General features: G+C 38.6%; 1 protein-coding gene and 1 long non-coding RNA gene across 2 annotated transcripts; one reads left to right on the top strand and one right to left on the bottom strand.

Annotated features, from left to right (window-relative positions):
• Positions 1-901: 901 nt before the first annotated feature.
• On the bottom strand, positions 902-25,647 carry LOC128867671 (procathepsin L). Its single transcript, XM_054109105.1, has 3 exons — positions 25,378-25,647; positions 6,701-7,066; positions 902-1,810 (listed from the first exon to the last, which is right to left on the bottom strand). The coding sequence occupies exons 2-3, from the start codon at positions 7,036-7,038 to the stop codon at positions 1,099-1,101; spliced, it is 1,050 nt and encodes a 349-aa protein (XP_053965080.1). The 5' UTR covers positions 7,039-7,066; positions 25,378-25,647; the 3' UTR covers positions 902-1,098.
• Positions 15,490-17,133, top strand: LOC128867672 (uncharacterized). Its single transcript, XR_008455006.1, has 2 exons — positions 15,490-15,825; positions 15,881-17,133. It is a non-coding gene; the product is annotated as an uncharacterized LOC128867672 (long non-coding RNA).
• Positions 25,648-25,989: the final 342 nt, after the last annotated feature.

Here is a 25,989-nt window from a genome sequence, read left to right as displayed (position 1 = left end):
GGATTCCACGCCTTTCAACTTCCAAACTCGTAGCTGTGTTTATCAGTCTCTGGACGATCGGCACACACGCGGAAAAGCTAGGGTTACCACTTAGCCCCCTTTGCAGAAGCTGTGAGGACCTTTCAGAGAAGGAGACTGTAGAGCACTTTCTCTGTTAATGACCGGGTTTGGCAGCTAGACGATTAAGATCACTGGGTGCTCCTTTCTTCGACAACTTGGGCAGTGCGCCAATCTAAATTCCATCAATCTTCTCCGTTATATCAACAGCTCTGGCTGGCTGTAGATATCTGCTGTTGGAGGTCTCATAATGGAATCAAAACGGCGCTTTAATGCTACTTGAGAAGTGAGAGACTGGCACTTCAACCATTTCACCTACCTACCACTTAAGCCAATAATGATCTCTTGCAAAGGGAAGGGATATTTTAATTTCAACACCTCACACCAATTACTTAATGGTGGTAAAATAAAAAAAAATATATATATATGTATATATAACGGATATTTTAAATTCACAACAATTCACAATTATTGAAATTTTTCGAGCGGCACAAGGAAATCGTTAGATAAAGGCAACGTACCTATTTTAATGGCCTTATTTGTTTATTTGTTTTTGTATATATTTACATATATACATATACTATATTTGTTTTTTCATTAAATATTAAAAGTGAAAACAATTTATTTATTTATACTTACATACATTTCAATTCTTGCACACCTTGAGATTCTGAGTTCTTTTTTTTTTTTTTTCAAGCTAAATATTCCGAAGTAATTAAACAAAGATTATAGCATCTAAAATTTACGTCACAAGTGTCAAATACAGGCCAGTGGCCTTTAATTTTACTGCAAATGTGCTTGTTATCTTGTTGTGATTATTATAAACGTTTTTTTTTTTAATATTTTCACTTTATTCAACATAAATATAAATAGAAATAGTCACTTAACAACATTTGTTTCTTAAAATAGTAAAAAAATTGTTCTAGAAATTATTTCAATACCACAAAAACAAAAACATTATAATACTCTCATTAGTACCGTTACATTGTACTACTTATCTATGTACCTTACAAAATTAGCCTCTGCCTCTGCCACTTTTTTCTACAATATTGGATAACTGCACTCACTGGCAATGCCACAAAAGCTATTCGCATTCCGCAGCACACGCATAAAGCCACCTTCGCCCCAATTTTCCGAATACGAATTCTTAATAATCCAATAGTCGCGCCCATTTTCACTGCCATAACCGACCACCACCACCGAATGATTCACCTCTCCCTGATTGCATTCGTTATCATCGTATATGCCGCCCATGTATTGCTCAAATGATATAGGCGAACCGTTGATGGAACAAGCCAAAGGCCCCAGCGTTGCAATGACCTCCTTCATTTTCTCCTCATCACCGGGCTTAATGCGTGCATAATCACGTATCTGTACACCTTTGCCCGTATCGTTGCGATGGCATTGCGCATTCTCCATTTGTGTGTAGGGGTAATTGTTCGCTATCGAAATGCCATAATCGCGTATATATTCGAAGCCGTACTCCTGAAAGCCACCATCGCAGCCCATATTGCCATACTCCTCGGCACAATCGACCAGATTCTGTTGTGAAAGTGGCACCAGTATGCCAGTGCGGCGAAAGAGGTGACCCTCGAGTGCGGCAGCAGTGGCAAATGACCAACATGAACCGCAATCGAAACCCTGAAATCCGGGTGGCGTAACACCGCCCTTTTCACGCCAATCAAATGAGTCAGGCAAATTTTGGATATTCGCTTTAGCAGTGACGAAGTTGGTATGTTTGGAGGTGATTTCCCTGCGGTTAGAAAGAGGAGATAATAAGCAAATGTGAAAGAAAAAAAATTGTATATGCAAAAGGCGGATATACTCGGGTAATATTATAATTTATCGCTATTTATAATACCTTCACAATGCATTTTAGATTAGCTCTTTTATGAAATATTCATTATTGTTTTTGGATCATTTAGAAATGTAATACAGAGAAACAAACAAAATAAAAATAATAATCACAACCATAGTTTCGCTTTAACCATAAGTAGGTTAGTCACTCATAGAATTCACAAGGCTGGTCAATGAATATTTAAAGCCATTAAACTTCACCATTAAGTCGAATTCGATACATGAATAGTATTGTTGTGTGGTCAAAAACAAAAAAAAAAAAAAAAGCAAAACAAACAAAAAATTTATTCACCAGTAGATGAGTGTCTGAGTTCAAGCGGAAACCGAACTTTGACCACCATGCGCTGGTTTATTAAAATATAAATTAAGTAATATCACAATGACATACAACTTTAAACTTTTATTCCTACAAAGTATTGAATTATAGAAAATGTGAGCACTATCGGTCCACTTAATGTACAAATCGGCAATTTTCAGCAATTGTCGCTCAATTTCCAACACACTTACCCACTTACACATTTGCAAATTCACCATCTGCTTGTATCCATATTTTCCTCTCAAGACGAGCGGCAATATTCCGTCCTATTTTAACAGTCGAGCACAAGTCAAGTCAATAATGTGGCAGCCGTAGATCGGCTCATTTGAATTTTTTTTAACTTCTTGTGTTCTGTATTGTAAAAATTCTGCATCCGTACATAGGTATAAGGAAAATATGTAAGCACTTCCCCTCATTATTCGAAGTGTTAACAGAATTTTAAATATAATCATTTATTTTACGGCAATATTATTAAAATACCTACTGCTAATTTCAGAAACAGTTCAAATCACTAAACTTTTAATTAAAGGTCGGAGAATTGGCAGGGGATGGGTCCGTTCAAGGCGTTGTTGATTGGTTGGTTGGTAGAGGTGCTGTCTGAATGCCACATCCCAGACTCTATTAGCACCAAACGTGCCATTTTGGTACACCACTAGTGAAACCACTACCATTATTTAACCAAACTGTAAATGACTATAAATCTGCCTATGTCAATTATTTTCTTTCCTGCAATTTCTACTAAGTTGTTCATTGAGAATTCTCCCAGAATTCTCTGTCGTACTGCAGCCAGACTTGGGCACTCACATAGATAGTGGAAAACTGTCTCCCCAGAATCTTCTTGATTGCAGATTCTACATCTACTGTTATGCGACGAACCCATCTTCCTAGAATGGTCTCCGATAAGCCAAAGGTCGGATATTGTCATTCATTATACGTTACCGGTAACTCTGTAGTTGTCTGTTCTTGGCTTTATTAAAAGCGCGTCAGTTCTGGACTTATTGTAATCTGGCCACGTCTCCTTCGCTATTTTGCAGGTATCGGTGTTGGTCCATTTTTCAACAGCCTGCTTCTGGAATCGCAAGTAAATCTTCCTTTTGTAGACGTTTTGGGAGAAGCTCACTGCTTTCACTCATCAGCTTTCTCATTTCCTTCTATGTTCCTATGGCCAGGTACCCAAATGAGAGTGATGTCTGTTCTGCGTGCTAAGGCATTTAATTCTTCTTTGTATTGTCTGACAATTTTTGGAATTAGTTGTTGGTGACTTTATAGCTAAGATGGCTGCTTGACTATCTATAAAAATAACTACTTCCGATAGTTGTTGTGGACGATGTTTGATTATCCTGCAAGCTTCCCTTATCCCGAGAACCTCTGCTTGAAAGATGCTATTCCGATTCCCCAGGGGAAAGGATTTGGAAGTTTCGAGGACTTACGAATATACACCCGCTTCGACGCCGTAATCCATCTTGGATTCATCGGCGTAAAGTGCGACTACTTGACTACTAAATTTAACTCCCATTCCTTTCGCGTCTAAATTCAAGGGTAGTCTAGGGTAGTGGCAATGTAGTCTGATGGATGGCCGTTTAGTCTTCAGCTATCAAAATTTGTATTATGACCAAACATCCTAGCATTCCAACACCCTTTTTTATTCAGATGTCGGTATTTGCTGCTGTTAGTCGTAGTCTATTGGTAACAGATTTAGTATGACATTCAGTGACTCTGCTGGACACGATTTCATAACTTCAGTTATTCCTGCGTTGTAGGGTTTGCGGCATGTCGTTGCAAAGCTGGTCCCAAAGGTCCTGAATTTCATGCAAAAAAGGGACCGCGTTGATTCGCAAAATACATGATTTTCAAGACTGAATCCGACCTTAATTTATCAAACGCTTTATTACTGGAGACGAGGCATGGCCATGTGGGTTTATGAATACGACACGCAATCCAGACATCAGGCGAGTGAGGCGAGAATTTCGAATGCAACCAAAAACCGCGTCGTTTTCAGTCAAAAAGAAGAGCGATGCTCATGGTTTTTATGGATCATAGTTTATGTGGATTACACGAGTTTTTGCAATGAGGTCAGGCAGTTAGTAAGTTATTATTTCTGCGGTATGAGACGTTTACGTAAATCAATTCGCCAAAAAAAGAAAGGATTTAGGGGAAGCTCGTGGGTATGGTTCAAACCAACGCACCATCATCAGTGAAATCATTTTATGTGAATTTTCGGCCAAAAACGAAACGAATAACATCAAACAGCCATCAACAGTCGAAAAACTACTAGGAAGAACGGGTTTTAACAGCAGAAAGGAAGTAATCTAAAGGTAAAACCGAAGATGTTTCTGATTTCTATACCGAAAATAGAGTTCACGAAACGTATCGACAGCTGGATCAAAAATTGGCATAAGTGCGTTGCACTTGATGGGAAGTACTTTGAAGGCAATAATATCACTTCTAAGGAATAAACTTGTATTTTGTATTTTCTGAATTTGAACTTAAGAATCCGAAACCAAAAGCTGAAGTTTGTTGAGTTACTTTTAAGTCTAGAGCAGTGTGCGTGCGTTGCCGTAGTTTCGTAACTGAAAAATTTTTGGTTGACGAATTGCATTATTTTTTGTTGGGACAAACTAGCCACTATAGCACTCAGACAAGTCCATTGTACTGCACTCGGGTTCCCTTTACTTTTCGTTAAATATACACGACCTCCGAAGATATCCGAGTAGATCTTGTGGTGCCAAGGAGCCAAGGTGGTCTCTTCTAAATACATTAGTGCCAAAGACCTCAAACCTGATTCGAGTGAAGGACGGGCAGGCGCGCAGAAAGAGGTCGGCCGTCTCATCCTCCTCTCCACAAGCCGGGCAGGGTGCACTGAGGGCAGGGTGCACTGTCTGAGATGCCTACCTTTTCCATGTGATTCGCCCACAGAAAGTGGCCCGCCATCAGTGCAACCAGCTGTCTATGCTCTATTGGTGAGATGCGAAAATGGCCGTAAGTCACGATTCTGTCATACGCTAAAGGCTTAGCGTATTTTATTTTAATTGTTCGTTGCGTTAATTCTCCAACTGTGAGGAAAATATGACAACTTTTGCTTAGTTTGTTAAAAGGGTTTTGGAAAACTACGCATTTATTTAGAAGAAGTCAAGTCATATTAATTTAAAAAAAATTGTTTTTAAATTTACCATCTTACCCTCGAGGGAAGAGTCTGAACGGGACGTGGTAAGACAGAGCGAGTCCATCCATGTATACACAGATGGCTCAAAGCTCGAAGGCAGGGTGGGCGGAGGTGTATACTCCGAGCATCTGGGGTTCTCCTTCAGTTTTCGGCTTCCCAACTACTATAGTGTCTTTCAGGCTGAATTGATGGCAATAATTAAAGTGATGCGATACCTGGAGATGACATCTACATGTACATTTTCACTGATAGCCAGGCGGCAATAAAATACCTCACAATATAGTTGACAACCTCCAAGGTAGCCATGAAATGCCGCGCATCTCTCAACGAGATCGCTAAGTTATTTCACCTAATGATAACATGGGTTCCTGGCCGTTGTGATATTGAGGGGAGCTGCAGAGCCGATGAACTAGCGAAAATCGGTACCAAATTGACTGATGAGTACATAGATAATGATTGAGGCATACCCTTGCAAATATGTAAACTTCGTATCCGCGAAGAAATTGTAAGAGTAGAATGAAAGATGGCGTAATTGGCGACTCTCAATGCTAAACGCACGGAATTTCTACTAAGAAGAGATAAGCACAGTTTCAAAACACTGATTTCAGTTAATATATTACGGGGCACTGCCTAATCGGTAGGCATGCCCAGAGAATGGGTGTGCAAACACATGACTTCTGTAGAAGTTTTCTGGACGAGGAAGAGAAGATCCCGCACCTTCTGTGTCATTGTCCTGCTTTATCCAGACGTAGGCTCGCCATTTTGGGTGGACAATCCTTTAATGAATTAGAAGATCTCGGCTCTGTCGAAATTAAGGACCTTACAAAATTTTTGAAATGTATATTGAAAAGTATTAGTTTTAGGAGGGATAAGGGAGGAACCATCCCCACGCGGTATGAGCCATGAGCCATGAGCCTGAGTGTATCCCACAGGGGACAACCGCTTCAACTTAACCTTACCTAACCTAAGCTTCTACAACTTTTCCTCGATGCGCATGGAATTACAACTTTTTACGCGATTTTTTGTAGCAAGGTTTGTCCTTTTTTAAAAAAAAAAATTAAATTAGATATATGTAAATGGCGAAAAATTGGATGACTTGATGATTTTCTTATCACATTTTGGATTTTCTTATTTTTGTTTGTTTATTATTGCTATTGTTGCTACTTCTACTTCAAAACAGCTGTTTATGTTTATACCACAACTAAGCGAGATAAACTTTATGCTTATGACTATGGCTATGGTTGTGGTTTTGACGCCTCTTATTCCGCCTTTTGCAATTACCAATTACAAATTTCATTTCTACTCACTCGCCAATAAATGTGATCCTTGATGCCGTCAATCTGCCCACTTCCTGACGCGTCAAATCCGCCAACGGATTAATGGTTAATTGGAAGGAACTAATCCCCAGTGCGGCATTTTTATTTGTCAAATCCACCAACGATTTCTTCGCAATAAAGATTGATTCACGATATGCCCGTTCCTTTGCATCCGTATAAACTTTGCCCGCTTGTGTCAGATAGTCATCGAAATTTTGTACATCACATAATTTGCGAAAAGTTTGTTGAGCCAATGTGGGCGTGTGCCAAATGAGGAGGCAACAAACAGTTGCGGGCAACAGAAGATGTGAAAAGCGTGCGAAGTACATTTTTTATAACAGTTGAGTTTTTAGAAAGCTGTAAAATGTAAAAAAGCAAATATGAAGGGGATATTTTCTTACCCATAAAAATAAAGTGGCTTAGAAATTGTCATTGCTTGTTTAGAGCGATAAATTAAACATATGAAAAGTGCTAATTTCTAGTTCATATTTGCAAGTACTTAACTGTAGTTAAAATAGTTATAAATATAGCATCATTCGCTATAAATCACACAGCTATTGAATGATACTTCATTTGACGATCCACCTCCATGTACGAGTATTCATTTATTTATTTGTTAGATTTTAAATCTAAGCTCAGAAAGAAATTTTACTTAATGAGTAACGCAAATAAAGTAAAGTACCGCGACGCGCACGGTTTGTTTAACTTTGACGTAGGCATTGGCGTCAAGTTTTAGGATTCTCTAGAAAAAATACTTAAATCATTAGTCAGCTCTTATAAAAATTTAAATTATTTAGCTAATTAATTAGTAAAATATTTCAAATGCTGCTTTCAATATTGAGGTCGAGACTCCACTGCTCACTTAGTGGCTACGTATGCATGTATTAAATACATATGCACTCACACATATACATGATTTTAAAATAGCTTTAATTTGGATTTGCCACGCGTTTATATAGTAACTTTTATGCATTTGAATCAGTGTGAAAATACCTGATTAAGAGCTAAAATACATTTACACTAACGAGCTGAATTCTCAAGCTGATGGCATTGAGCGATTGTGACTGTAAATACTTCCGATATTTTTATTGATATATATCAAAGTGTCAAACCGTTGAGAAAACCTCGCGCCTCTATTCAGATACATATTTTCTAAGCCCCATTATCATCTGTAATATAAATGTAAATGATGATCAGATAAGAATGATAAGAAAATAAACTTAAATAAAAAAACAAAAAAAACTGTGTGAGGTATCAAATTGATTCTAACTTTATTTTGAAGATGAAAGTTGCCTTTTATACTTTGCGCCTTTGCAATACTACGTTGACGATGAGCTGTAATTCGACAGTTTTATCCAAAAGTTTGGTATTTTTTAGCATAATACGAAACAAACCATATAATATCAACAAAATGAAAGTATTAAAAGCAATTGGCCCTGACGGACTAAACATGGTGATGTTGAAAAGGCTTGGTCCATTGGGAGTGGAGTACCTCATAAGGGTTTTCAATATCTCCATGTACACTCTCGTAATTCCTGACAAGTGGAAATAAGGGAAGGAGGTCCCACTACTGAAACCTGGGAAACCCGCAAACCAAGAGGAGTCTTATCGGTCCATAACTTTCCCTTCCCCAGTAGTGAAGACTCTTGAAGCCCACTCTAAACGAAACAACGATCAAGCCTCACACCACCATGGCTTTCGAAGAGTGCACAGCACCACCCCAGCACTCACCGTCATAAATACCCAGATCAACCGCGGGCTCAACCAAAACCGCCCTGCAAGAGGACTGTCCTAGTAGCAGTGGACCTAAAGAAGGCTTTCGATATTGTCAGCAACGCCACGCTATTAGATGACATTTTACAGTCGACACTCCCGCCAGGGCTGAAGAGGTGGTCCGCGAACTATCTGAGTGGTCGACAATCATCGGTGATATTTCGAGACCAAAACTGCAAACATAGGAAAATAACACCAGGTTACGCAGGGTGAAAGCTTTTCAACTTCTACATCTCGAAACTCCCCGAGACACCTGGGAGACTCCCTCTCCTGGCCTTCTACGCCGATTATTGTACGATGATGGAGTCGGGCAATGACATTGATGGCCTGTACGCCAAAGTAAACGAATACCTCGCCTGCCTTTCTCGCTTCTTCACTGCGAGGAATTTACAACTCTCCCCACGAAGTTCAAGACGACCTTTTTCACCACCTGGACAAAGGAGGTCAAACTGCAACTTAAGATAAAAGTCGTCACACCAATTCTGACTATTAACCATCCCAAAATTTTGGGTGTAACCTTTGACAGAGAAGTAAAGCTCTGCGCATACAATCGCTATTGCCACTAAAGTCCAAAATCGCAAAAAGGTCCTCAAATCGCTTGCTGGCAGCACTTGGGGCAAAGACAAAGAAATGTTGCTGGCGACATTTAAGGCAATTGGCTGGCCGGTTCTAAACTACGCTGTGCCTGTCTGGTCGCTTGGAACTAGTGATACCCTGTGGACGAAGCTTCAGACTTGCCAAAATACTGGTATTCGGTCAGCGACGGGATGCCTGCTGATGTCTATTCTGTAACACCTACATAAAGAGGCACAGATGCTTCCTGTGAAGGAGGTCAACAAACTGCTCAGCAAGCGATTTCTGGTAGGGTGCTATCGTTGGTCTCACCCATGCAGACACCTACTTGAGCCAGAGCCGTCTCACAAGCCCGTCAGGAGACACCTCCTCAATTACATCGACGAAATCCAGGACAAAACAGACCGACAACTACTGGACCAGACATTGTACAGGCAGACAGTTAATGACATTCATTGGGAGACACTTAGCATCTTCTTGCCGAATGCCGTTATCGGAGTCCAAGCACCACCGATTGCAGACGAAGAGCTTCTCCGAGAGGCCCGCGTAACCTTGGCACAATGTCGTTCTGGTTAAACTCCTACCAATCGAGAATTCACCTCGACATACCAAACATATGTCCGGCATGTGAAGACACCCCGCAAGACACTAACAACCTACTCACATACCCCATCAAACCTAGTCACCTAACACCCCTCTCCCTCTGGACCCAGCCTGTCGAAACAGCAAGCTTCCTGGGCCTACCGTTAGATGAGCTAGACGAAGACGACTGGTAATCTGCACTACACTGACAGCGTTGAGTGTACTACATACAACAACAACAACAAATGCCTAAATACATCGTTATCTCAAATTTCTCACAATAGCTGAAGAAATAAAAACTTGCCACATCACACAATATAAGACTCCAATCGCACCCAAACCCTTTAATTGCAGAAATAACTCTCAATCCGGTCTCCTTTAATAGACTGTAGAGGAAGTCAACAATGGATATACTTCTTTCCGCCATAAGTTCTGTTACAAGTTTAGTCTGTTATAGATATGAAATTAGTATACCTTTTTTAATGAAGTCCATTTTATTTAATCATATAAATATTAAGAAAAACAATTTTTAATTTTCATTCGAAATGGTCACCATTTGCTTTTACACAAACCTTCAAAATATTAGGTCTTTTAGCTGTTGCAGCGCGCACGGTTTCCATGGATATTGATATCACTGCTCGAACCAAAGATTGTTTGAGACTTTCAAAATTTTTGTGAAGTCTTTGACAGGCCATGTTCGCCAATTCTGACCGCAAACTGTGTAGTCAAATGGATTCAGATCTGCATTTCCAGACGGCCAATCATCTGCGGCTATGAACTCAGGAATATCGTTTTTAACCACCGCTCGGTGATTTTTGTCTTATAGACAAGAAGATTCAACGCTCGCCATTGAAGACAGTACTGCTCAACTGCGTCACCACGCCTTCTAAGACATCCTCCTGGTACACTTTTGCTCCGGTCTTAACCAGAAATCTTAGCAGAAATCGAGAGATGTAATAGATGAAACGGAAGAGAGGAAATGGAAAACGGTGAAGATGTGCCTTTACAAGACACGGCTCACCAAATCATAGCAGAGGTTGAATGGTGGCATGATACGCAGAATAGGCAGCGATTTATAAAAGTTAAATTCTTTTTGTGCTTAAGACTGCTACAGACCATATTTCGCGGCACAGACTTAACATTTGAGTTAAAAATCCTCAGCTTTGGAGCTTTGTTCTGGTAGTCAACTGTTTAGAGTGCCACATGATTTTAGGTGTGGCGAAATACGCCCTGGCTTTGAATATCCTGTGTTCGTTGTCAGCAGTTGTGCTGCCGTCTGGTGTGACTTGGCTACCTACCTATTAATAATTTCGATAGATTGACCGCACAGCGTTAAAGTGCCAGGCCGAGTATCATTAATGACCATAGATTTCGTTTTTCCAACATTAGTACCCAGTCAACACATTCACCATGCGAAGCTATATAATTTAGCTTGCGTTGCATGTGTCCCATTTGTTGCGCCAGCAATGTCATCAGCATAGTCGAGGCCATCCTAATGTTCCATGCTGATTGGGTTTCAAAGAACACCTCTGCTCTGGTTGGGCATCAAGAGCGTTGCTCAGCACGTCATCAACCTCGATTAGAAATAGAAGTGACGACAGGATACATCTTTGTCTCACTCCCGTGACTGCTTAGATTGGGTCAGATAGCCTACCATCGTGTAGTACTCTAGATTGGAAATCAATGTATTGGGATTGGATTATATAAACCAACTTATCTGGGACATTTTTCTGACAGATAATGCAAATGCAAATCCAGATTCATTGACATTGAAGCCGTTTGATCGGCCTTATCAAAGGCAATAAACGAGGTAGTGGGTTTCCTGCAAAGAGATTTAACTCGTGAAAATTTTCATGCAACGATTTATGATGACAGGAGTGCACTGCCGTTGATTTTTGCATGAGGAATTTCGTGAAGATCGTCCCAAAATCGTTCTTGTGCTAGAAACAATCGATGAAGTGCGTCAATTGATAACGAAAGATCGTCATGTGACACATCGTCACCAGCATACATTCAATATTGCATAAACAGTTGGTCGTCAAGAAGATTTGCTCTTGTTGGGTAGTGCATAATTTGATAATTTTCCAAATGTCGACGCGTGTCGTTTGGTATAAAGAAACGTTGAAGGAATTGAGCCGTGGTGGTTCAAAGCACATCTATGAGCTCCTAACAGATGACAAATCTTGGATCTACGCATATGAGTCGGAAGCAGTCGACAGTATGAGTGTTCCAAGGCGAGCTTAATCCAACAAAAATTGTTCGCGAAAGAATCACCTCAAATCAAATGGTCGCCTGTTTTTTTGGGAAATCTGATTATGACGCAACTGCACCACTTGAGAAACTGCGAGGTACACCATCATTTGTTTACCAGAAGTTTTCAGAGAATTAAGGAGAACTTACCGTTGGAAACAAATCATCCTTCACGCGCTCACACAACAGAGCTTTTGAACACTCAAAAGTTCGAGTTAATGGATCATTCGCCTTAGAACCGTGATTTGCCACCTAATGATTTCTTTTTATTCGCAAACATCAAAAATATAAAGCAAGACCAACGTTTTTCATCGCCTGAAGAAGCTGTTGAAGCCTCTAAGCTGCTCGTTTTGGGGGCATCCACTATTAAAGTGGAGGTATCCACCTCTTTCAAGCAAATGCGGAAGTGCATTGACTTTCAAGAAAAAAAATAAAGCCATTTTCATAATTTTTTTACTGGGCGCAAAATATAAAAGGCAATCCTCGCAGTACAGCGAGGTGTAATATTTTTTAGTGACTCAATTTACTCGTATATGCGGCGTTGATAATTATGTATGAATTTCAAAAATCATATTTCCCTTTCTTATTTTAGACATACATTTTATATGTTGTTTTTTATTTAATAATTTTTTTTTTTTTTTGAAAAAGTTGAGAATTTTCGGTTACTTTCCTGATTTGAATGTGTCTATATATATATATACATGCAGTCATGCATATTTTTACTCGGCTACAGCAAGTGTTGCTTTTCTCTCATGTTTTTTGGGCGGTTAGCTAACATGTAATTCCCCTCCGCCAAAATAAAGTACTGCATTCAGTGTTAAATATATAGAGAAAGGTCTTGCTCATTACATTTTTTCTCTCCATTTTAGGGGAGACTATTGGCAAAAGTACAAATTATCAAGTGGCTTATTCGAAAATCATTTGAAGAGCAGAGGCAGAAAAAATTTATTACCATTCAACTTGATTTTGAAGCACCAAAACGCCTTCAGCGGCATTCAACTGCCACGCAGTATTTGTATAAAATCACTTGAAAAGTGAAAGGAGCGACCAACCCGTGCGCACACTTGACCACAAAAGTATTTGTATAAGTATAAAAGAAAAAATAATAACACAACTGCGAAGTTTAAGCCTGCCGCATTTCGTAGCAATGAAGGCAGTGAAGATGAGACCGCAAAAAAGCCTGTTGTTATGGACCCTGTAGGACATTACACTTGATTTGAACTGATGTGAAATGAAAATTTGAAAACTTAATTCTACATTTCTTATGTATGTGTTTTTTATTATGTGTACATATTTATATTTATCATAGTGTAATGATTTGAAGTGTGCCACAGGAATTATTTTCATTCTGCCTTGATTCTGTCTCATTTTTCAAAAAAATATTTTCAAAAATAAAAATAAAAAAACTTCAGATGTGCCTACATCAATCTGGCTGGCAATCGACTTTTTTCCAGGTATTGAAACAAATCAATTTTTTTTGAAGAGATTTGGTAATAAGTGAAAAGGTAATTTCTCCGATTTTCAAAGTGAGCCTCCGAAACCGAGATGTGCGCCGTCGAAGTGCGAAATAGGAGCTTTAGTAAAAAAATATTTAAAATTAATGTGTGGAAACAGCTATAAAGGTAAAAATATGGTCGGGTCACGCTTATACTACCTATTTAAAGAGCTTATGACTATTTTTGCTCAAATTATATTACATAGGCTGTAAGGGGTCAAAAATTAGATTTTCGAAAAATTAAAAATTTTATATTTCAAAAAAATTTTGAGGAACTTAAAAAAATTAATACTGTTGGAAAGACACTTGAGCGCTCTTTTCTTCCTATGCATAATTATATACTTTGTGAATAAAAATTAAAAAAAAAAGTTTTTTTTCATAAAAAGTTTTTTTCATAAAAATTTTTTAATTTTGGACACATATGAAAATATGATAATGATGGTCAGCTGTGTTTATAGCGGTGGGAAGACCGTCAGCCGAGCCAGGAATGTATCATTGCGTTCATACATTTCGGCGGCGCGCGGAATTTTCAATGCTTCGGCTGACGGTCTTTCCACCGCTATAAACGCAGCTGATCATCATTATTATATGTACTTTCATATGTGTCCGCCGGACCAACTGACGGCTGGTTTCGTCATCCATTGCATAGCGTCTGCCTTCAGTATTAAAATCAGTCGGCATGAAATGATGAGGTCAAAATGACCCGCCTCCCGGAATATAATGCTAGTTTAAAAAAAATAAAACAAATTTTACAACGCCTACACTTCAGTTAAGTGTTTGGCCGAGCGCCTCCTCCTATTTGTGGCGTGCATCTTGATGTTGTTTCACAAATCGGGGAACCTACACTTTTCAGCCGACTTTGAACGGCAAATGGTTTTTTATGAAGAGCTTTTCATGGCAGAAATACACTCGGAGATTTGCCATTGCCTGCCGAGGGGCGACCGTTATTAGAAAAATGTTTTTCTTAATTTTGGTGTTTCACCGAGATTCGAGCCTACGTTCTATCTGTGAATTCCAAATGGTAGTCGCGCACCAACCCATTTGGCTACGGCAGCCGTCAACAAAAATATAATAAAAAAAATAAATTTTAAAATTTCACCTTTATTGTACAAGTCACATACCAAAAATTATGATCGCAAATCTTAAAATAATGAAGATCTTCTCAAAATCAAATAAATTAGGATGTTTTAAGATTTCCAGTTGATCTAATTTAGGTCGCACTATCTAACTAAGATCATTAATAAGCTCAATATGATTAACTAATAGGCTTAAATTTACAATAACAAAATATATCCAGTGATGAGCTATGAGTAAAGTTTTGTTTACGAGTACAGTAATTTATTTCACTACTTCAGACTTCTCTGCAGGGAATGCACTTCTACTTACATATCTATATATGCAAGTCACCACCTGTACACCTCCCACATCATTAGTTAAACCACTTGCACTATTTCCTGTGCCGCAACTGCCATTTATTGCTCCTATAGCTTTCATCTGTGGGTCAAATTTTCCACTATCAAAAATTATAAAATCAAAGAAAGGTGAAACTCTAGTGCATAATCATCTTGAAGCACGAAAACAAAACCACTTCAAAAAAAAAAAAAACGAAAAAACAAATCAAACAAATCATCAAACCGGCATAAGTGAACAAATACATAGATCAACATAAGCATGATGGTTATTTGCATACATACGTACAAATACAACGTTGGCTGCCCACCAACTTCATACAAATTACAATTCATATTCAGCAGCTGCGTGGCAGTCGTACAAGATGACAATGATGGGTTATGCGAAGTGATACAGTGTTTTGGACTTTTATGTAATTTTTAATTTTTAATTTTATAGGTAATTTGTTGATGGCTGCTGTAGCCGTGAATGCTTTGCGTGGTTGTTTGTGCGAGTCATCCCACATAATGTATGAAAGATCATATAAGAAATGGTTTTTCCCAAAATCGGTGCACCTCGACAAACATTTGATTTTTGACGTGAAAGAGTTTCTTTTCAAAGACTGTAATATATTAACAATTTTATATATAACGGCATTTTAAAATAATTAGAAATATGTAAAAGGTCTTTCAAAAGTAGCGCTTAGAGGTCAGTAGTGTATAATTCCTAGTCGATACTGTTGCGGAGTTTCGCTTAATTACGCGTCTACTCATTTAAGTTATTTTTCTTTATTTTTTGTTCTTGTAAATTTGCCGTTTATCATTTCTCCAGCTTATGTTATTCGCCGTTTGTTATTGTAAATCTGCTGTTTCTTATTTCTCCAGTTTATGTATATAACCACCGGTTTTGTAAAGCGGGATGAATTTCTCCACTTTTCTGGCTGCTTACGGTAAATGCAATTTGTAAAACCGTTCACTTAAAATTGTATATAAACAGGACGAGAACATACTTTAAGCAGTCGCCGGTCAGCCAGGAAGTGGAAGAACGCATCGTGGTGAATATTTTTTAATTATTTATTATATTTATGTACTTGTTAATTTAAATTTTAGAAATAAACGGAACCAAGCGGAATTGTCTATAGATTGGATCTTGTTGAATTCGCGCCACTACATCAGCGACAGGTACCTTTTGCTTTGCCATCTTTGATGTTTGTCAAGTAGATGGATCTACAATTTTACATGATGGAACAACGCTTTAAAATTATTAAAACTTATTATGAAAATTGTCGATCTTGAACAAGAACATATCGCAAAATTCGCAATTTTTTTGGTGGAAGTAATCGCCCGAATGAGTAGTCAAAGGTTGGTGGAAGAATTTCAAGAAACTGGTTCTGTTGAGGATGGAAAAAGAACTGGTAGACCAGACTAGGGTTTTTTGAAAAGTAAAATCTATGCGAATAAGTCAATAACGATTCTATAGCTGAAACACAACATTCGGATCGAGAGTGCTCAACTCAATGCGACAATGTGTGAGTGAGTCCCTGACAATTTTTATTCTCGTATGACAGCCTGTAGACGTGTTAATGGGGGGCATTTAATGGATGTCGTTTTTACATATAATTGTTAAGAGCCTCATTTTGAATAAAAATTGTGCAATCTCAAAGGGACTGCATTTTTTCATATTTTGTTTTAGAACGACAGCTTGGTGCGTCTTTTGAAAGGCCCTTTATATACAAAAATATATTTTCTGAGCTCTCCAAGGTTTTGCTCATATTCACATTTCAGTAGACTTTTTCCAGTTGAATTAATTATAAAAACACAATACGATGACCCAGTTTTAAATTGAAAGTTTTCTAATCCCGGATTTTCTTATTCTGCGTGTGGTTATAAAGTCCTAATTTTCGCAACAAAATCGAGATCGGCTAACGGTGACTGGCGAGAAAAGCCAATTTTAGTATCGGTCACATATTTATTGATTGGCCAATCGGTAAGAGACCCTGCCAACCTGGATTTTTCTTACGGGTCCGTTTAAAACGTTTTAAAATTCAGATAGAAATTATTTTGTCCTTTTAAAAAGGCCAAAAATTTTAGTATTCATAGATTATTTTAATACTCATGGAACATTTTACTTCAGAGTTTTCGGTTCGCGATGATAAAAGAAGCCACAGCGCATAACGAGAATAGTATGAAAATCAGTTTAATTTATTGTAAGTAAAAGGACCGTAATATTACAAATAATAGGAAACAAAGAGTCGGACGTCATGGAATCTTTTGTGTACTGTGATGATTTGAAAGATTTAATTGATTTCATTAAATCAAAACTTTAAGTTTCTGAGGTACGAATAGAGTCGTCCGAAATATGATTAAGCTGTGACTGTAAATTTTTTTCAAGATGCATTGGCTGTAAATACTCAAGAAAATTACAAGAGTGTTTCTCAAATGTGGGTAGCTATCAAAAAGAGTGATTTTCTTGGTTTTAGAGAACGTTGCCACAGAAATCATGGATTCTACAAGGTGGCTCAGAATTAATCACCATGTGTAGAAGTCCACGCAAGTGGGGAAAGTTACTGATCGCCATTCACTTGGGAGTGGCCAGGACGATTCTTCTACATATGGTTCAAGCAGCTCACAACGGCCGGGATTAGCCCACGTATCCTCTGGGTAGCTTCCGAACACCCGTTCGGGAGTGAGCTAACGTGAGAAGGCGAAACATTCCAGGATAGCTGGTTGTGCGCTGGGTTTGGGACCCGCCACTTAAAAATCCCCCCCAATGAAAAGAACTGCAAAGCCTCGGATGAGAACTGCCTTTACTGATGACGACCCCTGCAAACGAAATAAGGAATATGATTTGAGGGCATGCACCTGGAATGTCCGGTCCCTTAATGGGGAAGGTGCCTCTGCCCGGCTGGTTGATGTCCTCGTGAGAGTAAAGGCTGACATCACTGCCATCCAAGAGATGCGATGGACGGGGCAAGGTAAGAAAAACATAGGACCTTGCGACGTCTACTACAGCTGCCATGTAAAGGAGCGCAAATTCGGTGTCGGATTTGTTGTGGGAGAGAGACTTCGTCGCCAAGTACTGTCGTTCACTCCGGTGGACGAGCGTCTCGCAACAATCCGCATCAAAGCGCGTTTTTTTAACATATCGCTAATTTGCGCCCACGCTCCGACGGAAGAGAAGGACGATGCGACCAAAGATTCCTTCTATGAGCGCTTGGAACGTTCCTATGAGCGCTGCCCCCGCCACGACATAAAAATCGTGCTTGGCGACTTCAATTTTTGGTCCCACAGTCGGAAAATTCAGCCTGCACAACGAAACATCCGGTAACGGACAGAGGCTGATCGACTTCGCCGGGGCCCGAAACATGGTAGTCTGCAGCACCAGATTCCAGCATAAAAAAATCCACCAAGCTACCTGGCTGTCTCCTGATCGAAAAACGCGAAACCAGATCGATCATGTTGTGATAGATGGAAGACACGCTTCTAGTGTATTAGATGTACGTACGATCCGAGGACCCAACATCGACTCGGATCATTACCTTGTTGCAGCCAAACTGCGCACCCGCCTCTGTGCAGCAAAAAACGTACATCTACCTGCGCAAAGAATGTTCGACATCGAAAAGCTGCAATCACAACAGACAGCCAGAAGATTCGCTACTCGACTCTCACTCCTGCTCTCGGAGAGCACTGCCCAACAAATCGGCATGCGCGAGCAATGGAGCAACATTTCTCGCTCCCTACGTACCGCCGCCGAAGAAGAAATCGGATTCCGGCGAGCCCGAAAAAGCAATTGGTACGACGAGGAATGTCATGCTGCCGCAGAAAGAAAGGATGCTGCCTATAGAGCCACGCTGCGATCGGGCGCAACGCGAGCCATGTGGGATCGCTACAGAGACCTGAAAAAGGAAGAGAGACGTATTATCCGACAGAAGAAACGAGAGGCCGAAATACGTGAGTGCGAGGAGCTTGAGATGCTGGCCAATAGGAACAACGCCCGAAAATTCTACCAGAAAGTTCGGCGGCTTACAGAAGGTTTTAAGACCGGGGCGTTTTCCTGTAAGAACAAAGACGGCGATCTGGTGACTGACGTACAGAGCAATCTTAAATTATGGAGGGAACACTTCTCGAACCTGCTAAACGGGGACAGCTGCGCATGTCATAGAGAATGTGAAGATCCCGATACCCCAATCGTTGACGACGGAATTGTCGTTCCGTTACCCGACCATGACGAGGTGAGAATAGCAATATCACGGCTAAAGAACAACAAAGCCGGGGGCGCCGACGGACTGCCGGCTGAGCTATTCAAACATGGCGGCGAGGAGCTGGTAAGGTGCATGCATCAACTCCTATGCAAAATATGGTCGGATGAAAGCATGCCTGCCGATTGGAATTTAAGTGTGCTCTGCCCAATCCATAAGAAGGGCGATCCTGCAATTTGTGCCAATTACCGCGGGATTAGTCTTCTAAATATCGCCTATAAGGTCCTAGCGAGCGTATTGTGTGAAAGGATGAAGCCCACTGTCAACCAACTGATTGGACCTTATCAGTGTGGCTTCAGACCTGGAAAGTCTACCATCGACCAAATATTTACAATACGCCAAATCTTGGAAAAGACCCATGAAAGGAGAATCGACACACACCATCTTTTCGTCGACTTCAAAGCTGCATTCGAGGAGTTACCTGTATGCCGCTATGTCTGAATTTGGTATCCCCGCAAAACTAATACGGCTGTGTAAGATGACGTTGCTCAACACCAGCAGCACCGTCAGAATTGGGAAGGACCTCTCCGAGCCGTTTGATACCAAACGAGGTTTCAGACAGGGTGACTCGCTGTCGTGTGACTTCTTTAACCTGATGTTGGAGAGCATCGTACGAGCCGCAGAACTTAATCGCTCAGGCACAATATTTTATAAGAGCGTACAATTGTTGGCGTATGCCGATGATATTGACATCATCGGCCTTAACAACCGCGCTGTGAGTTCTGCCTTCTCCAAACTGGATAAAGAGGCAAAGCGAATGGGTTTGGTGGTGAACGAGGACAAAACGAAGTACCTCCTGTCTTCAAACAAACAGTCGGCGCACTCGCGTATCGGCACTCACGTCACTGTTGACAGTTATAATTTTGAGGTTGTAAAAGACTTCGTTTATTTAGGAACCAGCATTAACACCGATAACAATGTCAGCCTTGAAATCCAACGTAGAATCTCTCTTGCCAACAAGTGCTACTTTGGACTAAGTAGGCAACTGAGCAGTAAAGTCCTCTCTCGACGAACAAAACTAACACTCTACAAGACTCTCATCATGCCCGTCCTAACGTATGGCGCAGAAGCTTGGACGATGACAACATCCGATGAAGCGACGCTTGGAGTGTTCGAGAGAAAGATTCTGCGTAAGATTTTTGGACCTTTGCACGTTGGCAACGGCGAATATCGCAGACGATGGAACGATGAGCTGTATGAGCTTTACGACGACATAGACATAGCGCAGCGAATAAAGATCCAGCGGCTTCGTTGGCTGGGTCATGTCGTCCGAATGGATACAAACGCTCCGGCTTTGAAAGTATTCGATGCGGTACCAGCTGGTGGTAGTAGAGGAAGAGGAAGGCCTCCTCTGCGTTGGAAAGATCAGGTGGAGAAGGACTTGGCTTCACTTGGTGTGTCCAATTGGCGCCGGTTAGCACGAGAAAGAAACGACTGGCGCGCTTTTTTAAACTCGGCCAAAATCGCGTAAGCGGTTATCGCGCCAATTAAGAAGAAGAAGAAGAAGAAGAATTAAAAAATTTATAATATTTAAAAATGTCACAGGTCAATTATATTTGACACTTGTGAACTAGACAGCTGCGGCATACAAAAAGACAAGCCATGGAGTGCGTAAAGATCAAAATAAAGATTTCCATCACTTAAAATCATTTTGTTTTTTATTTAGTGAAAAACAACATTGGATGATTAATTTTGTGCCACCGTGTAAGCATGCTATATTTCAAAAAGTTACAAGTAGCTTTCAGTGCCTTGCACATTGAGACGTATATGTAATATTGATTGACCTAATACAGAAACTCAGAAAGAATGTGAGAAAGAATATCTGAACTGCATACATTCGCCGATCTTTAATAAAGGTTTTTTGGAAAGAGATGTTACAAACTGTGATTGCGTCTTCTTAACTTCATTTAATATTAAGAAAAGTTAATTTTTTGTACTCTTTTTATATTCGCATTTTACGAGAACGGCAATAAATAGCAGAGGCGTGAGCAAAATTCTGTTAAGTGGAACGCAGCATAATAACAAATGGAGGAGCCAAGTTCAGCTATAACCCATTGAATGTTTGAAATGTTCAACTATGACCCCTTGAATGTTTGAAATGGGTTGAAGCTTTAAGTGTTTTTTTCGAGAAGTTTTAGATTTAGTTCTCAGCCGCGAAATATGAATTAAGAACTCCAAGGAAAGAAAATTTCGGAATATCCGTTAGGCCAAAAGTCCATGCCGTACTTGGCACGTTGAGGAATTTACGATGAAAGTACGTTATGCAATACAATTTCATAAAAAGAAAAATTGTAAGACTTGAAATTAAAAATTTTTTATTCATAAATCTTCGAGTTTAGAAAATTGCATAATTGCTTTGAAAGTGAAAACTTTTTTATTTGAGAAATATGAGCAGAACTCCTAGTCCAGTCAAAAGAAGATTTAACTTAGTAATTTTAGGAGTATGCGAGTTTATGGTTTTATTATGTAAAGTCCATCACTGTGAACTTAAGTTTGAGTTTTCGGGGTCGGGGGTTGTGTCCCGCGGCCGCCATCTTGGAAATAAGGGTGCAATTGGTTTTTGCGATTATCTCGTGAATTTCGAAAGTTACGAAAATTTTGTTAAATACTTTTTTGTAGATAATAATATTATCTACAACTTTCATTCAAAACTTTTTATTGTAAAATTAATCATAAAGAAGTTATAAACAAAATTACGCGAAAAATTAAGGGATGAATTTTTTTCAAGCGAATAACTTTTTTTTTATTGATTTTATGGAAAATATACATCAGAGCTTTTTTATAGAGCATTCTTTTGTAAACATTTTTGTCTATAAGTTTTTTCGCTATCTTTATTTAGTCTTATGATTTTGAGCTGCTAAGCGGAGCAACCATTACATTAGCGAAGCGCGTACATGATTACACAGGCCGACAAAATTTAACCAACATTCAGACCCAGAAACCAGACCATATATTTCCAAAGGTTTATGATGTGCTGAATCCAAATCTGGCCTCAGAATTGCTCTATCAGCTCTGGTTTTCATGTTTCTAAATTTTCCTACACCTGAAAATCGATTGAGATGGCATAGACATGATATAGTCGATTACTAATTTTCTTGAATTGAGTATTATTTTTCTTAAAATTTTGCCTCACACCATAAGTGTGCTGACTCACCACACCCCTACACTTGCTTGCGGTATGGTAGGGGTGGTTTCTAGGGGTTAGGGCTGTGTCTGACTCGGTACCCGTGGGTTAGATAGTGTGAGTTAGCACACTTATGGTGTGAGACAAAATTTTAAGAAAAATAAGACTCAATTCAAGAAAATTAGTAATCGACTATATCATGTCTATGCCATCTCAATCGATTTTCAGGTGTAGGAAAATTTAGAAACATGAAAATTTCAAAATGCGATATCTCAGCGAAAAAAAATGATATTTGAGCAAACTCAACGCCATTTGAAAAAAGAAGGCTTGTATTTAAAGATGCCATCCTTTAATTTTGGTGAAAGAAAATATCTGCAAGGCTACATTATCTCAAATATTGGCAAAAACGGTGTTTTTTGCACTTTTAGGTTAGGATATCTCGAAAACCAGAGCTGATAGAGCAATTCTGAGGCCAGATTTGGATTCAGCACATCATAAACCTTCGGAAATATATGGTCTGGTTTCTGGGTCTGAATGTTGGTTAAATTTTGTCGGCCTGTGTAATCATGTACGCGCTTCGCTAATGTAATGGTTGCTCCGCTTAGCAGCTCAAAATCATAAGACTAAATAAAGATAGCGAAAAAACTTATGGACAAAAATGTTTACAAAAGAATGCTCTATAAAAAAGCTCTGATGTATATTTTCCATAAAATCAATAAACAAAAAGTTATTACGCTTGAAAAAAATTCATCCCTTAATTTTTCGCGTAATTTTGTTTATAACTTCTTTATGATTAATTTTACAATAAAAAGTTTTGAATGAAAGTTGTAGATAATATTATTATCTACAAAAAAGTATTTAACAAAATTTTCGTAACTTTCGAAATTCACGAGATAATCGCAAAAACCAGTTGCACCCTTATTTCCAATATGGCGGCCGCGGGACACAACCCCCGACCCCGAAAACTCAAATTTAAGTTCATGGGTTTTACATAATAAAACCATAAACTCGCATACTCCTAAAATTACTTAGTTGGCTATTTTTTTTTGTCTCTTTTGACTGGACTATCCGTGCAACAACGCGATTACTCAAAAATTCCGAGCAATACAAGGTGCGCCATCTTTTATGTTGGTATGAAAACATTGAATAACTTTGAAAAAAAAACAACTGATTTGTATAAGTGAGGTATTTTTATTTGGTTTGGTTATTAACAATTTATTAAAACAATTTTTTGAATACAATATCAATCAAGTGGCCACCTTTCTTAGCAATCCGAAACTGCGATCCTTTTTCTTTGTTTCTCATCACCTTGTCAAGCATTTCGCGTTTTATAGCGTCGATTTCGGTTGTTTCGGTTTAATAATTTTAGGGTCCGTACTTAATAGTGGCTACTACAGAGCTTTCATATTTTGACTTAAACCAAGTTTGTGTATGCGCAGTAGTTTACTAGCCGGACTTTAGTAGCCCATGTCACATATTTTTTTACCAATACTTAAATAAATGAGTTCTTCCCGTTTTTGATAATTGTGTTCTTTAGAATTAAGCAATAATTTAAAGCGATCTTCAACTTTAGCATAAGACTGCATATGGGTTTAGGGTAGAGTTACAAAAGGAAAATTTGCTTTCAACCATTCATTCCGTAACGAGCATTTAGTAACTGTAAAAGCTTACACAATGCTAAAGTTTAGATCAAACTCTTCTTCATCAATTCACCACTACGAGAGTTTCATGCTGCTTCCGAACAGCAGATGTTAATTTTAAGAGAAATCTTTTATTAACAGAAATGCACTCGGCATTTATTATTGCCTACTTTGTTATTGTCTTCAGTTGAGCAACACGATTTCACAACTAACGAAGCATCATAAACTTAGTTGACAACAGAAATATATAGTTTAAAGGCGTGATCTAGAAATATTAAATGCGATGCAAATATATTGAATACACTATTTTCTGTAAGAGGCAAATTTCAAGAGAATTAAGTACTAAGACCTTCAAAGATATCCAAACAATTTGTGTGGGATTCTGTGTTAAACAATCAATCTGCGATTTGTTTGCGTGCTGATCAATTTTCATCAAACTTTTTTTCTGGATATTTCGAAACGATTTGTTCGGAATCCTGTGTTAAATTTAGTAAAACAAAACAAAATCAAGGCTATTATACTCGTATAAATTTAGATGCCAATCAGTAAGTCGAACAAACTGGTAATAAAATTTTAATTTTTTCGTCTTTTTCCCAATTTTGACGGTATCTTGTCGAGTTTTAATTGCAAACTCTCGAAAACTTGCACTGCTGGACTAAACACGATGTGTTAAAGCATAATACAATAGTTAAACGAATCAATGAACTCAAATAAAGAAAATTATAATAATTTCTTATCACAGGTTTGCATTTCGAAGTTATGTAGTACATAAGTGGAGTACCCACCCTGGTGTCGTAAATGTCGTATTATTGTATGTAATAAACTTTAAGCAGCTAAAAATATATTAATGGGTCCGCAAGGTACCGAAGAAAACTTTGTATGACTCTTCAAGCAATTAAAAAATTGTTGGTTATTGTGTCGGGTTCTCTAAGCATTTATACACTTAGGACACTTTTCGATTGACCTAAATGCCTCTAATGATCGTATACTTGAAAATCCTGGTACGAAGACAAATTTATTGCAAGACTCACGTAGCAGTTCTGTAGGACTGTTTCCGAAAGTGAGACAGGGAAGAAACAGTTGAAGGATCTAATAAGGTGGACATGAGTTGGTAAAGTTCTTTGAAATTTTCAATAATATTGGAACACCTCGCTGTCGACAAGCACCGTTTTTTTATTATTTAGTGATATTGGGAAAAGCTTTGGCCAAGGCACTGAATTATAGTAGGTCGCTTTAAGATAGGCATCATGCGAAACGCTGGCATCGCTTACACAAAGTAGCGATACCTTTAAAAATAGTGAAAGAAACTAATTTATTTTGTTTTTTATTAAACTATTTTTAGACAAATCACTTTTTATCATTTGATATTTTACAGCTCTGCAAACATTGTAAAATTTGAATTAACACAAAATTTGTATGCGTTTCTAAATCATATTTTAATAACTATCTAATAATAAGAAATTTTAATTTAATTTTAGTTAACAGTAAAATTAACTTTAATTGTAATTAATTATTGTGAGTTTCCTTCGTAAAGCACAATTTTGTAATTTCAACTTTCATTATTGCCGATTTTCTTTCACTTACACAAATACTGCAGTAATATTATTTAAATTTTTTCTATCATCGACCGATGCGCTTTAGTTTCGTCACACTTCCGGCAATGCAACTTTTGTTGATATGCAATAATAAATAATACGTTGTCCGGTTTACGTAAACAAACGAAAAAAAACTCCCTCACACTTCACTTTTATTCACTTTCCGTTTCATATACACACCAGTACGTATGGCTAATGTGTTCGTTTTCTTGTATAAATCCGCGAGTTGCGTGGCAATCCGCCGTGCCGTCCGTTAGCACCTAACAATGAAGTTGAAATAAACCGATTTTATTGTTTGAAAACATATTTATAACAGCACCAAAGTTTCATTCAATCTTCGATTTGGTCGTCAAATCAACGGGCTGCCCCGCACGAAATAAATACTGATGTGTATGAGTGTTTGTAAGTACGTATGAAAGTAATGGGTTTCCCAATAGAGCAGATGATAAAATAGACATTTTTCTTAATACACGAAATTAAATTCTTTTTTATTATTCATATAATTTTTAACTCACGAGAGTGAATTTTTAAATTCAGCAAAGAATATTTTTATTATATCTAAGTGAAATCATGTAAAGTAAATACTCGTACTTATGCATCT

Source organism: Anastrepha ludens, chromosome 6 (assembly GCF_028408465.1).
Source record: "Anastrepha ludens isolate Willacy chromosome 6, idAnaLude1.1, whole genome shotgun sequence".
Lineage (NCBI taxonomy): Eukaryota > Metazoa > Arthropoda > Insecta > Diptera > Tephritidae > Anastrepha > Anastrepha ludens.
Note: the sequence above shows the minus strand (reverse complement) of the source record. Positions and strands in the feature narration are given on the sequence as shown.

What these genes read in the sequence shown, in the direction of transcription:
- LOC128867671 (XM_054109105.1), bottom strand. Translation starts at nt 7,038, where the DNA reads ATGTACTTCGCACGCTTTTCACATCTTCTGTTGCCCGCAACTGTTTGT. An exon ending in AGGATCACATTTATTGGCGA is followed by an intron (nt 1,811 to 6,700) that starts GTGAGTAGAAAT and finishes TTCTAACCGCAG; the next exon opens with GGAAATCACCTCCAAACATA.